The sequence below is a fragment of the Falco naumanni genome, chromosome 4 (assembly GCF_017639655.2).
Source record: "Falco naumanni isolate bFalNau1 chromosome 4, bFalNau1.pat, whole genome shotgun sequence".
In the NCBI taxonomy this organism is placed as follows: Eukaryota; Metazoa; Chordata; class Aves; order Falconiformes; family Falconidae; genus Falco; species Falco naumanni.
The window spans coordinates 8,781,680-8,795,904 of record NC_054057.1 but is presented as its reverse complement, the minus strand read 5'-3'; the positions used below and the strand labels follow the sequence as shown (position 1 = coordinate 8,795,904).

The 14,225-nt window shown below is 40.9% G+C and overlaps 1 protein-coding gene across 2 annotated transcripts in view; it reads left to right on the top strand.

The window, feature by feature from the left end:
- Positions 1 to 2,598: 2,598 nt before the first annotated feature.
- The window catches only part of KCNH8 (potassium voltage-gated channel subfamily H member 8), a 195,679-nt gene continuing 184,052 nt past the window's right edge, over positions 2,599 to 14,225 (top strand). For both annotated transcript variants that reach the window (XM_040592963.1, XM_040592962.1), the window contains exon 1: positions 2,599 to 2,943. In XM_040592963.1, coding sequence (XP_040448897.1) covers positions 2,868 to 2,943 — 76 coding nt within the window. In that variant the 5' untranslated portion in view covers positions 2,599 to 2,867. The remainder of the gene's footprint in view (positions 2,944 to 14,225) is intronic.

Below are 14,225 nucleotides of genomic sequence, written 5' to 3'. Positions count from 1 at the left end.
TGGTACACTTCAGTTTCTCTTCTTACGTAATTTGATTTTTTTCATTGTGTACATTATTTTTGTAAAATATTTCATTAATTCTAGTTCAGAACAGTTTGGGTGGTTGTTTTGTGGTATGTAAAACACAAACATTTCTTTAAAAGCTTAATTGTTACCAATTGTTCATAGTACACAGATGTAGTCATAACCAATTTATAACAGTATGGCGTGATTGCAAGTATTTGTAAAGCACAGCAACCTTCGTTCCTCTTTCCTGAAGTGTTCTCAGTTGAAGAGGCCTTCAGCATGTTCTCCTTAAAGTCTTTGGTATTGTCCCTCTCTGTTGTGTGTCACCAGGCTTTGACTGTTGGTAGGGCTTTCACTGCTGATGCTATCAACACCTCCTGGCCAGTGGTGAAAACATTTCAATAACTGTGATTGCTGCTCACTGTTATCAACATGAAACATGCCACATAACTCCTCTAGCATAGGGTTGTTTTTTGTTGTGTGTGTCATCACTGTGCCCCCCTTCCCGCCCAAGTCTTAAGGCTTTATTTAAATATTTTCTGTCTCGTGGTTTCTAAGGAATTTCCATGCACTCTTCATAGAGCTCTAAACTTACTGAAGTCATTGTGTCATGCAATATATGTCAAAACAGCATGATATTTACAGCTCAGCCTCTGTTGTGTGCACGGAAGTACGTTATTAGCCACTTACAAGCTGGTGGTTACTAGGTAGCAGTTTGACTCCCCTGGAAAATTGTGTTTTCCCCCCTTTTTTTTTGGATGATTTTTGGTGAGTCAGAATTGAGAAATATATTTCTGTCTTTAAATGTGTATGTGGGTTACTGTCTCCTGACTGCCTGTAGTAGAATTGAGAATATATTCCTTTCTTCTTCACTGTATCCCTACTTGGATGGCAGGTCATGGAAAAGAATGCAAGCTGAAATACAACCACAGCACACAGGCTATAACATATGTGAGTCCCTTGGCAGATTTCAAAGGTTCAGATTTACCTTAATAACCTCTGCTGCTGAGTGCTTTGACAGAAGCAAAAACCTGATCATGCTCTTCTGGATTTTGCGAGTGCTGGAACAGGATTGTCTTTATTTCACCAGTAGGGATGTGCTGTAGCATCAAACCTAGCTACAAGTGTGATATCCGCTAGTGAGACTAAACGGAAAGCTATTGAGGGAAATTCATTTTAGGGCTCTGCTTATATTGAACTAGAAGACATGAGAATAATCATGAAAAAGAAAACTAGCAGTTGCTGGCATTAAAAATTGTACATTTTAAAGACAAGACTAGTGATTCTTAATGAAGGTAAAAGCCTGCCATGAATTTGAAGTTTATCAGCTAACTAAGAAACTGAGAGTACTGTGAGATGTTGTAGACTTTCAAAGTACTGGTGACTGTAAGGCACTCTCCCTTTTCACATGCCATCTCTGAAAACTGAGTTGGCAGCTCAATATCAACTGTTTTGTGCAAGCTTCCAGTACAAGGAGAACTGGACAGATTCATGATCTTGGTGAAATACTGCTGTGCTCTTCAGAGTCAAGGTGGGATTACTGTGGATAGACTTTACATTGTGCTATAAAACCTATGTGTCAGCATTTTCTGAAGCTTAGTTTTTATTTCCTTTCACTCTGTTGTAAAGGAAGACCTTTTTTGTCCTTCCTGGAGCCTCTCTTTGTGCTGCTTATCCTAAAAAGTGGTAATCAAAGTCTGTATCCACCTGAGGAAAGAGAGAACCCCAAATAATAGGGAATAACAAGAAATAACAACAATACTGTAAAATAGCAAAAGACCAGCAGGTTTCCCCCCTGTAATGCATGGTGGCTTTGTAGATGAGGGAGCGTACTCATGTCTCTTTTCTCCAGTGTCCAGTTTCTTTTAGTCCTGAAAAAACATGGAGAAGTTTTGCCATTGCTGCTACAGTAGGTGAAATGACTGTACCATGGAGCATTATCTGGCAGCATTTAAAGAGCCATGGCATTAGCCTGAGCAAGTTGCTCATCCAATGTGGGAACAGCTTGTGTACCTGCTCCTTCATTTTAATCCTTTTTTAATTTACACAGCAGACTTCCTGGGCTAGGATCTAAGTCTCAGCACTCTTTTTGGCTGGCAACAAAAAAATAATTTCTCCCAGGAATTTTTCAGGGAGGCATTTCTAAAAAGTTATCTAGAGAATATTCACAATGAAGTCGAAAATGCCTGTCTCTTAAATAAGTAAGCAAAATAGCCTCAACGTGCAAACACCACATGGAGCATTCACCATGTTCCAGTCTCGCTCTCCAGTGAACACCTACAGGGGCACTTGCCACTCATGCCAGCAGTGTCTCCTTGGAGCAAAGCAAGGTCCCCTGCGTTACCCATGCTTTACCCTGAAATATTTATGTTACTCGTAAAAGGGGGTGCGTGTAACCCGTGTAGTTCAGCGCAGGAAACTTCCTACGTGCCAGAGCCGGGATCCGGACGGCTCAGGCTGGGTGGGGGCGGCAGGGGGGCCGGCACCCCCGGGGCGGCCGCCGGCTCCCGCCCGCTCCAGCCGCGGGTGGACCGAGGCCGCCCTGCCCCGCCGGCCGCTCCCCTCCCTGCGCGGGGGGCGCAGGCGCCGCTGCCCGCCGGCTCCGCACCTGTGCGCGGCGCTCCGCGGCTGCCCCGCCCGGCAGCCAGCGGCGGGGGCGGGAGCGCGCTGCCGTGCCGGGGCTGACGAGCGGGGGGCTCCCGGCGCCGGAGGCGGCGCGGCGGCATCCCCATCCTCCTCCTCCTCCTCCCCATCCCTCCCTCCGCCTCCTCCCTCCCTTCCCCCGGGCGCCCTCTGCACTTTCTTCTCGAACCACCCTCGTAGGCAAACTTTGATGGGGAACCTCGCACCAGGCTGGAAAAATGCCGGTTATGAAGGGATTACTGGCCCCCCAGAACACCTTCCTCGACACCATAGCCACCCGGTTTGACGGCACACGTGAGTCCGGGCTGGGGCAGCGGGCGTCGGCACCGGGCGCCTGGAGAAGGGGGTGCACGGGGGGCACTGTGCAGGCGATGGGAGCCTCCCCTCCGCCCGCCGGGGGTTTCCTTGGTACCAGAAGCCGGCAATGAGGAGGGGGAGGCGAGGGAGCTCCCAGCCTCTCCCGCTCTCCTGCCTGGCTTCTGTACAGCTTTGCAGGTTGGGAGGGTGCTGGCTCCTCTCTCCTCCCGACCCCCCGGGCGGAGGCTCCGGGAGGGCCGGGGCCAGGGCGAGCCGGGCTGCCGCCGGAGCCAGCATCACCGCGGGGAAGTTGTGCGCTGGGCTGGGGCTTCCCCGCCCGCCCCCGGCAGCCGCGAGGGAAAGGCAGGCTTCGCAGCGCGGGCAGGGCTTTGGCAGGAGGGCCGGGTATTCGTTTTTTCTTTATTGCCCCCAGCCCCGCTACCGAGTTCCCCGAAGAGACGCGCTCCTGCGAGCCGGGCTCGGCAGCAGCCGTGGGGCGGGCGGGGCGCTCCAGCGGCGGCGCCGGCAGCCGCGTCCGGCTGCAGGACCATGGACAGGGCCCGGCCCCGCTCGCTGCCGCCCCGGCACCGCGCGGCCCCCAGCGGGAAGCTGCCTGGCTCCCCTGCCGCCCCCCACCGGGAGTTTCGTGCCTTCTTTAATGGGGCTCGGGCATATCAAACGGAACAAAAAGAGGGGAGAGAGCAGACCTGGGCCAAAATTAACTCCCTTCCCTTTAATTCCCTTTAAAAAGAAGCCAGGCATCCAAAGTGGAGGACAGACAAACTCAGACGTGAGTTGCTGTCTGCTCTTTCTCGATCCAAAACGTTGCAATCTGGTGGGTTTGGTATCTTCTAAATAGTGTATCTATTGGTACTTTCTCAATGGTTCAGTTAGTGTGTGATTAAGACAACCAAACTGTGATTACTGAACCAATAAATAGTAAAATGTCAAGAAAGCGATATAGTCGCTGAGATTCATCACAGAGAAGCACAGAACTGCATTATAACTGCTCTGCTACTCTGAGAATACATAGGTTAATTATGATTCAGGGCTGTATGTAACTGATACTTTGTTATAAAGCAATCCTTCTTAAGACTACTTAGACGTACCTTTAAATTCCTTCGACTGCAGAACTCTGAGCCCTTTCCCCCCATCCTCCACCTTTCTATTTCTATAAAGTGTATGGGTATTATTTACTGCATATTGAAGCATGCAGCTCTAGTAAGAGTTTTGTTGCTGATACTGTCATTTGCCAGAAAAGCAGTTCTTCCCTGCTTTGTGCCCAGGACCCTCCCCCTTTACAATGGCTTCCTTCAAAGGATGGAGCACACAGCCTGAGAGCTCTACACACAAATATTTCACAAATTCTATATTGTTCTTCAAAGATCCAATTTAGCAAGCAACGTTAGTGATAACATGCAAGTCTTCTTTTAAATAAACAGTAGAAAAATGTTTAATCCCACCAACAGATAAATGTGGTAGAAAGTTTATTGCTTGGCTGAATTCTATGACCAAATGTAGCTGCATTTTTTAAACCAATAGTTCTACTAGCCTTTATGAAATCAGTTGGGACGATCTTTTCTTAAACAAGAAAAACAGACCCCAGTGTCTTACTTTGAAATCTCTAATGCTAACAACTCATCTACTTTTTCCTGGGATGTAATTGAAAAAGGATATAATTAGATATTTAAGTACCTCCAGAAAATGCAGCACATTATATTTTATTACAGGCAGTGATTTTTTTTCTTTTTAGTTAGTGTTGCAGAATTTGGCCTAAATATTTAAGAGGCCTATGCTAAAAGTCATCATTGCATGATTATCAGCATGTCAAATATTCCCAGAAGTTCACAGGGGAAGACTTATTATGAACCACATAGCCTTACATCTAACAAAACTTTGGAGGATGGTGCTATTCTATGGAAAACTGGCTGTATGTCTCTTAATTTACAGAGTAATATAACATCTCTTTTAGAGTGCTAGAGTAAAACAAGGAATCAACTCCAACTGTTACCTGAAACAAAGTTATGTATTCCAATCCACATCATAGCTCAATTCAATTTTTTTTTAGAAATATCTCCTTTGTTGCTTTGCAATCATCAAATTAGGAAGCATAATTTTGTAAAATGTGTATATGTGTTTGAGCGTCAAGTAGAAACATTAAAGCAACATTTGTTTTCATTTAAGTTGTCCAGGTGGTGTTCCTCAGGTTGTTCCGGTGGCTAAAACTAGAAGTAATACTGATGACTAACCCTTGCAGGAATTGGTTCCATGTCTTACTAGTTTTATAGGTGGTACAGTCTGTGAAAGGAGTAGAACTGATATGTGACACTGAACCTGAGGCATGTTTTACAAACTACTTTTGATCTTACACATGGTGATGTCTAAATGTTAGAATATGATTTTGTGTCAAAGGGTTTTTTGGGGGGATGTTGTTTTAACATAGTCTGTAGTTAACAGACCTTTCATTTTAAGCCTCTGGGAAGGATATATTATGTTGTCATCAGTGATAGACTAATCCACCAATGCATCTTTAATCCAGAAGAGGGATAATTCTAATTCTGGGCAACGGTGCAAGAAAGGATTCCAGAAAATATTAGAAAATATGCTTTGCTTTGCACAGAACTTCCAAAAAATTCATTCACATAAGTCTTAATTTTACTATTCTGATCACTTATGTCTAATTAGCAATTATAAATCACGTTATGAAAAAATGCATATCAAAAAATTACAGAAAACAACTGCTTGACAGTTACTTCAGCTGCTCGGAATTCTTATGGTAGATATTTTGTACTGTTATATGTATGTTTCACATACTTATTCTTCATATATGATTAGATTAATGTTGGGCTGACTTCTAGCTGTGCAGGAAAACCCAGAGATCTCCGGAGAAGTCCCTGTTATCTATGTTGTGTATGTGGAAGAACAGCATTAAGGGTTTGCCTATCTAGATTTCCATGGCAGAGCCCTTGGATCTGCCGGTGCTATTATACCTTCATCTGCTTACAACTCTGAACTGTCTTTTGTGTTCCTGGCATTGTAGTTTAAGTCAGTGCTTTCTCAAAGGGATTTTTCCCCCCTCATAACTAAGAACCAGGTCATCCAAACGCTTTCTGCCTCCTCTTTTAGCAATGTGTTTGTAAGGTTATTGCTCATTCAGAAAATAAAGATAAACATTTTAAATGAGGAGATTGTGGTTTAGGGGGTTTGGTGGTGTGGGTTTTTTCCCCTGCCACATTTTCAAGGCAAAATATTCTTTTCAAGTGTGAAAATATTTCAAATATAAGCCTATAATTACACCCCTCGCCACCACCAAATATTATGAAACTAAATATCTGAAGTTAGTTGTTTCACTTCAAGCTTTTGAATGGAAAATTTGCACATATTTGCTTCTCATCCTTATTTAGATTAAGGGGAGCATTCAGAAATGGTTGCATGGTAGGAAATTATGTTCTATTGCTTTCATATAGGTACGTAAAAATAAATAAATATTCTGTATGTACTGTTTATTTATTTAAACAGATTTAATGCACACCAGAGGTGATTGCTTCTGAAAATTGGTGATGCTTTCTCAGATAGCAAAGCTAGCAGAGATTCAGCAAATGGTCTCATTAATTTGCATTAAAAAAAGTATGACAATTTTGTATATGGTTATACTACAAAATGACAGCTGAAGTTCTATAATTATCTCTTGTGTCTATCAAATGTGATCATTTTCTAAGTTAAGTGTGTACTTCCACATCTTTATTAACAATCTTGTATGATCAGTCAATCTGAAGATCAAGCTGAGTTAATTCCTTCTTGCTCACTGTCGATGGTGATAATTTAATAATTTTCTATTTGTAGAGCAACTTCTACATTCAGATATGTTTTCCAATTGAAAACTTGCTTGAGTTTTAAAAAACAGAACTTTGTAACTAAGCAGTAATTTCAACTTTCATAACTTTCTTTTTTCCTTTCCCCCCCCACCTTTCTTTTTTGTCCTTACCAATCGGATGGGTTCAGTTTTCTAGTTGCTTTAGTTACCCTTGAGGGCTGTTTGAAAGGTACCTGATGAGAACAAACAGATTTAAAGCATATCTGATATTAGTATACTTCCACTGGCATTGCAGGTAGAAGCAGGCTGTTTCTTTTGCATAATCAGCAGTTGCTACAGAACTGAAAGCCTCTGTATGCAGTGATCTCTCCAGATTGCAGGGGTAGATTTCTCCCCTGGCCACCCCCATCACTTGCTTTTCTGTCTCATAAACAAATTGGTGAGGTCTTCCAGGTTGAGCCAATGTACTAACACTTTCCGCAACTTAATTGACAAATTCCGTGTCTCATTCGGGTTGCATACTGTCTTATCTAGACTAGTCAACATGCGGCTAAATCGTGACATGGTTATCACACAAACTTCAAAAGCAGCAAAGTACATCTTGGCTACTGATGTTACTAATCCCCCAAAGGGGCTCAAGGAATTGCAGCAGCCTCAGGTGTAGGAAAACAACAGCTGAGCTTCCCAAGGGGAGGACGTTTTTATGGATCAGACCCTAGGATCAGAATGGTCCACCTCCCAAAGACAAAAGCCTGTGACCAAAAAAGGGTGAAAGATTCAGGTTGTAATAAGCACTGATCAACCTCAGAGAGACTTCCAGGCAGTGACAGTGGAAAAGCTGGTGGTAGTGGAAAAGCTGGTGATCTTCATAGTCCCTCTGAAGGAGTGGAGGTGCAGTGAACGTGGTCTAGTTCTTTGTTATAGAGATCGAGTCTGAGAGAGGAAAATACCAAGGATACATATGTAGTTGGTCTTTTGTTATGCAGACTTGTTTTGCCCTTTTGCTTATATCCTTGGATAAGTAAGCAATGTGTTGGTTTGAATGGCTCACGTATTTGTTACTGCAAAAGTATACTGTCAACACAGGAAAAAATCTTGCTTGTTCCTGGCTCAGAGCACAAAGAAAGCAAATGCTCTCCTTTCTGTGCTTGTCTCGGTAAGACATGGTGTGTGTTGCAGCTCACTGTGGCTTTGCTGCTAAAAAAAGGCAAATGTGATTTTGAATATAAACCAGGGGTCAGATGTTGGAATCTGTGTTGTGCTGTTGCTTTTCACTGGAAGTAACTGAGAGACTAGATGAAGCAGCTACTTGAAAACTCTTTTCCTTTTCTTTTGGCACAAGTGTTGGGGGTGTAGGTGTAGCATGTCATACTTTAAGGTTGTTTTACTTGGGTGATCTTTGCTTTCAGCAACTATAGTAACTTCTGATTGTAACTTGACCTGAAGTTGGACCTGAAAGACACAGAATTGGAGGGGTTCAGAGGCATTTTAAGACCACATTTCTTGATTCTTGAGTTCTGGTCCTAAGGATCCAACTGAAAGAAAAAGAAGTGTGCCTTTTAAAATATGTAATCACTGGATTATTCTTTAAAATAATGAAAAATTATCATTGATGTATGTTTTATTCAAAGCGCATGTTATTGCTAGAGAAAATATTGATGTATTCAAGTTGTGCGGGGGTGTTCTCTTATGTTTTTGCTAAACACAAATAAGTTAGAATGATAATCCTGCAACACATCCCTTAAGAAGGCTATATAATTCATTAATCACACCACTTTCAAGTGTTAGGTTCCAGATAATGCTCATAAGTGTAAAGTTAGACTAATAATACACATTGTTATTTCAGAAGTAAACTCTGTATTTGAATCAAGACGAGCATTTGAAATTTAAGAGTGGAAAAGAGTCATTCAATAAGGATTTATTTTTTTTTTCTTTCTGGACCATACAAGATACTATTCTCAGTATTTTTTTCTGGGTAGAGTTTGACATGTGAGCCTAAGAAACCTAATACCTAGTGCAGTGATCAAAACAAACCTGTATATTTGAAGTGCCATATATTTGAATGAATGTATACTTTGGCAATTAATTACCAAAGAAACTCCTTAAAGGGTTTCTAAATCTTAGATGATTATCAGGATTTCCACTAGAGATGTTCTCTTTTTTTCTTCTCTGAATTTATAATGCTATTTTCTTCTCTGATAACATCTCTATGAATATAAGTTTACTCTGAAAACATATTTATCTTATTATTATCATTGCATTTACACATTCAACTTCTAGTTTATCTTATTTTTATTTTGTTTATGCAAGTTGTAATTTTATACACATTCCCAGTCTTTTGGAATGCAAAGAAAATATGCTCAGAGTATTGTTCAGAGCAACAGAACAATAGAAATACATCAAAAACACTGCTTGAAGCACATGTGGAAGGGTAAGCAAATAGATATACATGAATATATTGGAATAAATCAGGAAAGGCATGGGTTTACAGAACATTAACTACTGTTAGCACTATTCTGATGTAATATATGTTTGAAAGAAAAGTAAGTTGCATGTATTACATCAGCTGTAGCCTGGAAAAGGTGAACACAGGCAATTGCTACAGCAGTTCTGCATTTTTGCAAGCTATCTTATGTGTTAAAGTGACTAGAAGTAAAGAGTACCTAAGGAACAAACCACTCCCAAAGTAATGTTGTTTCCTGCCCACTCAATCCAAAATTAAATAAATAAGAAAGAAGGAAAAAAGAAAGAGGGGAGGAATAATGAAACAAAGAAGGCGTTTTCAAACTGCAGACAGGAGAGAGATTTCCTTGAAAGTGAGAAAAGTCGTCTTTTGGAATTTCTCTTGCCAAGTGTTTCTGGCTCCTTCTGTTTTCTGGGACTGATAATAGTATTCAAAGGCTTTGGAACAGGTGTTGTTCTTAAAATACTAGCATATTCACCATTGAACTTGACATTAAATATCTTCCGAGCATCCCTACAGCTTAATTCTGTCAATCATCTCAAGGACAGCTGAAGAGAATTGCGTTATTGAAAAAAAACTCATCTTCCCTGTTGACCTTAGATGCAGGGTTAGTTTTAAGAAATGTGATCCCCTGTTTTATGATGTTGCAATGATTTTCCTCTTTCTAACAAAGGGTGATTTGTTTGTTGTTGATTCTTTTTGTTTGTTTGGGGTTTTTTCTTCTCTCCTCTCAAGTCATCTATTCTGTTTTCAATGGTTGCTTAAGATGGTCTAGAGCTTTCTGATGCCCTGAGGGAAGTCTAGATTGAGTCAGTTGTCCCTGAGTCTTCAAGAGACATATTTTAGCAGAAAATATTTTTGAGAGTTCATGGCCAGTTTTATTATTTTCCATTAAAGTTTTTCATCAGATTATATAAAAAGCATTCTGAACTCTGCTATGTTTTATCCTTTAAGCAGCACTGATTCTTTATGGAGATCAGTGAACCCCGATAGGAACACATTTATTCTGTGTTAAAAAAAAATAATAAAAAAAATGTTAATAAGCAGTAATGAGAATAGCTAAGAGCTGTCCTTAAAGACTTCCAAAATGTTCCCTCTCAGGTGGAATGGAGGTAACTGGTTCTATAGCTGAATTTATCCATCTGTGAGAAGTTAGGACAAATATTGAAAATACAAGTAAAAAACCCTGCCATTAGCATTCATGTTTTTCACAGAATTTTGTAATGACAAACGGGCAACATGCAATATTTTTTTTTTTTTGTCGAAATTAAAGAAAATTAAGGCCAGTTTTGAAAATTTTTGGCCTAACTTGCAAGTTGCCAGGGTTATTTTGTTTGTCCTTCCATCTGGACCTATAGCAATACAGGAAGATTTATCTGGCAGCGTGGACCTGAAACTCACTGCTGCTGCTTTTGTCTGTGCCCATTTGCCTTCTATCTCCATCAACAGCTTCTTATGATGCAGGACTGAACATCTTATTCCAAATGTATGAAAGTGAGCTCTAAGATGGGCGTTTGTCATTTATTTGATTTTTAAAATAAGAAAAAAATTCTAAGACAAATAGCTTGGGTTTTGTTTTTTTTTCTTTTTCTAAATGTCAGCTATTTCCTGTGATAAGAAGAATATGTTTTGGCATACGTTGTGCCTTTTCTCACATTTTGGAGTTAATGATAAAGAAACATAATGAGAATACTATATTTTTTAGAGGAAAATTTTTTTTTTTTTGGAAAAACAGACTTTTTTGTGGAAGATTAAACAGCTTCTTTGGTGGGTAAAATAACTTCAATAAATCAATAATAATCACAGTATATCAGCAATAAATTGTTTGGTGGGATTTTTTATGATCCAAATAAAAATAACACAGTATTTCAGTCTGTGTCTTTCTTTTGCATATATGGATTAAGTGAGACAAGACATTCATTGCATTTACTAAACCAGATTGTGTCTTTATTGAGTTGAAAAATCTTGAGGATAGGAGTTAGGACTTGGCATTTCCTCTTTTCCACTTCCAGAGCAACAGGAAAAAGTATGCACTTCATAAAACCTCTAGTTCTAGAACTGTGTGTTAGGCATTTAAATAATTAAAAGTTCAATGTAGAAAGGTAAAGTTAATAAATATTAATTGAAGAGGTTGAGCTACGCGTTTGCCAAGAATAAGGAAAATTAACAGGATCACAGATATTCAGAGGAAAATATAGTTATAGGTTGTGTCTGCTTCAGTCCTGTGGTAATTGGGTGACAGCTTGGAGAACAAAGATGAGAGAATAGTGCAGTTAGACAGTTCTTGTGGAGGCTATTCAAAGCCTTACTATAAATCAGTGTTTATGATTTTAAAACATATTGTGGCTTTAATAGCCCTGTTTGAAGCAGAGCTGTGCTGCAATACAATATGACCAAGTTATCTTCTTAGTCATGCTCAAGAGCTGCCTCTGCATTAGAAACAGAAAGGATGTGTTAGAGTCCTGAATTTCTTTATTAGCATTTTGTATTTCTACAGGAATACTTACCTAAACTTTTTTTCTTTCTTTTTAATAGTAGATTTTTACATGAGAATTTTAGAATTCATCAGGAGAGGGACTCTGCTGATATTGCCTTGCAGAGTATGCATCTGAGAGTGGCTAGAGCACAGCACAGTCCACAGTTCTGTTGCCCACAAAATCTTGCCTGGAACTAGGCAGACGATGGCTCTTACATCACACGATATTGAGTCCTTCTCTAAGGAGAGGAGTGGCAGGCTTGGCTACATCAACATCAGTTAACGTGAGCTCATTGCAATGCAGTACGAGACCAAAATGGAGGCTTCATCCTCTCCACAGTCACAGGTGTGCTGAAGGCTGTGCTGGTTACAGCCTGCTTCCAGATTTTCTTCTGACAGAGCGCAGGTTTGCACCGAACTATTCCCAATAGCTTTGACATCCCTGTAAGCACTTGTCATTTTTCCCTCTGAATCTGTGATTTTTGTCTATAATTAGCAATTATAGATAATTATTAGCTCATTTTTGTACCTGCAACCAGTAGCCATGAGTGAGGTGTGAATTTCAAAAAAGCAGGCTGTTCTCCTCCAAGAAGTATTAAAAACCTTAAGAAAAAATAGATAATAGGTGACCTTAAATACAAAATTGATTATTTTAAAGTTTTACTTGCAGCATGAACTGGAGCGGTGATTGATTTTTCAGAGGGAAGGGGTAGTCTTGTGCTGTAAAGTGCACAAGTCATCTTTGGCTAAGAAAAAGCAAAGGGGGGAGCAGCTGCGAGGCAGCAGTGATTGACTGATGGGATTGCTGAGTGAGCAGCAGGTAGTGTTCTGGAATGAACTAAATGGCAGCAGCACTATGGGAAGCTTCATTTCAGTGAAGAATATGGCCAGGGAAATGTTACCGTGAATGAGTACAGTCACGGGAGGATTAAAAGCACTGCTTTCTCTCTTCTCAGAGAACAAATTACCTGTGGTCCGACAGATTGGAATTTGGAGGAAATTTCATTTGGAGGAACGCCGTCTGGCAGCCTTGGGTGGCATAGGCCCACATGTCTTTATTTTCTTGGTGAATGTTTGATCACTAAAACAAATGAATTAAAGTCTTCATACTGTAACTTCTGGCTGGTTGGTATGGAGGAAGGAAGCAACTAAAACAAAGCTAGGTAGCTGACCCAATAAAAAAGCACAGTAAAAATAGACTATGGCAACTTGTTTTTCTGGGGGGGGGTTATTTTACTTTTTTATCAAGGACTACCTTTACAAATGACTACTTTTATAAAGGGAATAAGAAACCAGGTCGGGGGTGTCTTTTTTTGTTTCGTTTAAACTGATTTTAGGCGTTTTGATGTGTGGATGACTGGATAGCACATGATCTTACTTTTCATAAACTTGCTTATAGTATGCCTGGAAGTCTGCTGTGGCTCTTGTGCCTGCTGTTCGTCCTGCCCCTTTCCCAGGACTTCCCACTCCTGCTGTCTGGGTGGATCAGATCTGACCAAAGAGCTGCTGAGCAGCTGTGGATTGCACCCTGGCAGGGAACAGTCCCAGCTTAACTCCGTGCGCGTGGGGCTGTGAATTGCAGCAATTCGGTGCTGCTTCCCCAGGCAGCTGATGGATCCCCGCAGCAGAGGCAGCGGTCAGCAAGAGTCAGGATGGACAGGTGGAAATTACTGCAGACATTTAAACTCATTAGTCACAACTCTTAGACAAATAAAACGGGCAGCTGTTGAGCTGTTTCCATACTGCTATGAGCAGCATCCAGATGGGGACCTGGGATTTTGGTTCCCATTGCAACTCAGTGCTAATAATTGAAGCAGGTAGTGGAAGCAGTAACTTGGAGAAATGCACAGAGATTTTGTTGCCTGCATACAGTTGGAGCTATCTGAATTACTCTTTTTCCCTCTGCTTTTGTCCTAAATAAACAAAATAATTACGTATTAGAGAAGTGCTTCCTTTTGACCCCAACAGTATCTTCAGAAAAGCAATTATCTACCTGCACCTTTCAACACATTGTATTTCAGGTATGTTTATAAAAGCAAGAAACGTATATGCAGGTGATAACCCGCTGTAATTAGAGAATAAAGCATGTTTCAGTTAGGAGAAATAGCTCATGTATTTATCTTTCTGCTAAAGAGAGTTTTCTGGGAATGATTGCTTGAACTGTCAGGACAGCTGCAGGCCTTTTATTTGTGTCTTTTGTGGTGAGTGATTTTAACAGTACTAATTCCTGCTGTCTTTTTTTTTTTTTTGGGGGGGGGGGGGGGGGGGGGTGTTTTTAAAACATAATCATAACCTGATGTGGTGTCGACCCCATTTGAAATATAAAAAAATTCTGAACTAAGAACTTTGAAGAGGTATTATCACTCACAGAAATTGTGAGACCAGGAAAAGATTTCTTCCAATGCAGACAACAGTCAGAGGGTGGGAAGAAACAGCCGCTATATGCATCGTTCAGTAAGGTGCAAAGTATAGGAAATAGTCCAGTTTACAGGCTCACAAGTGACTAGCACAAAGCATGTCTCTTC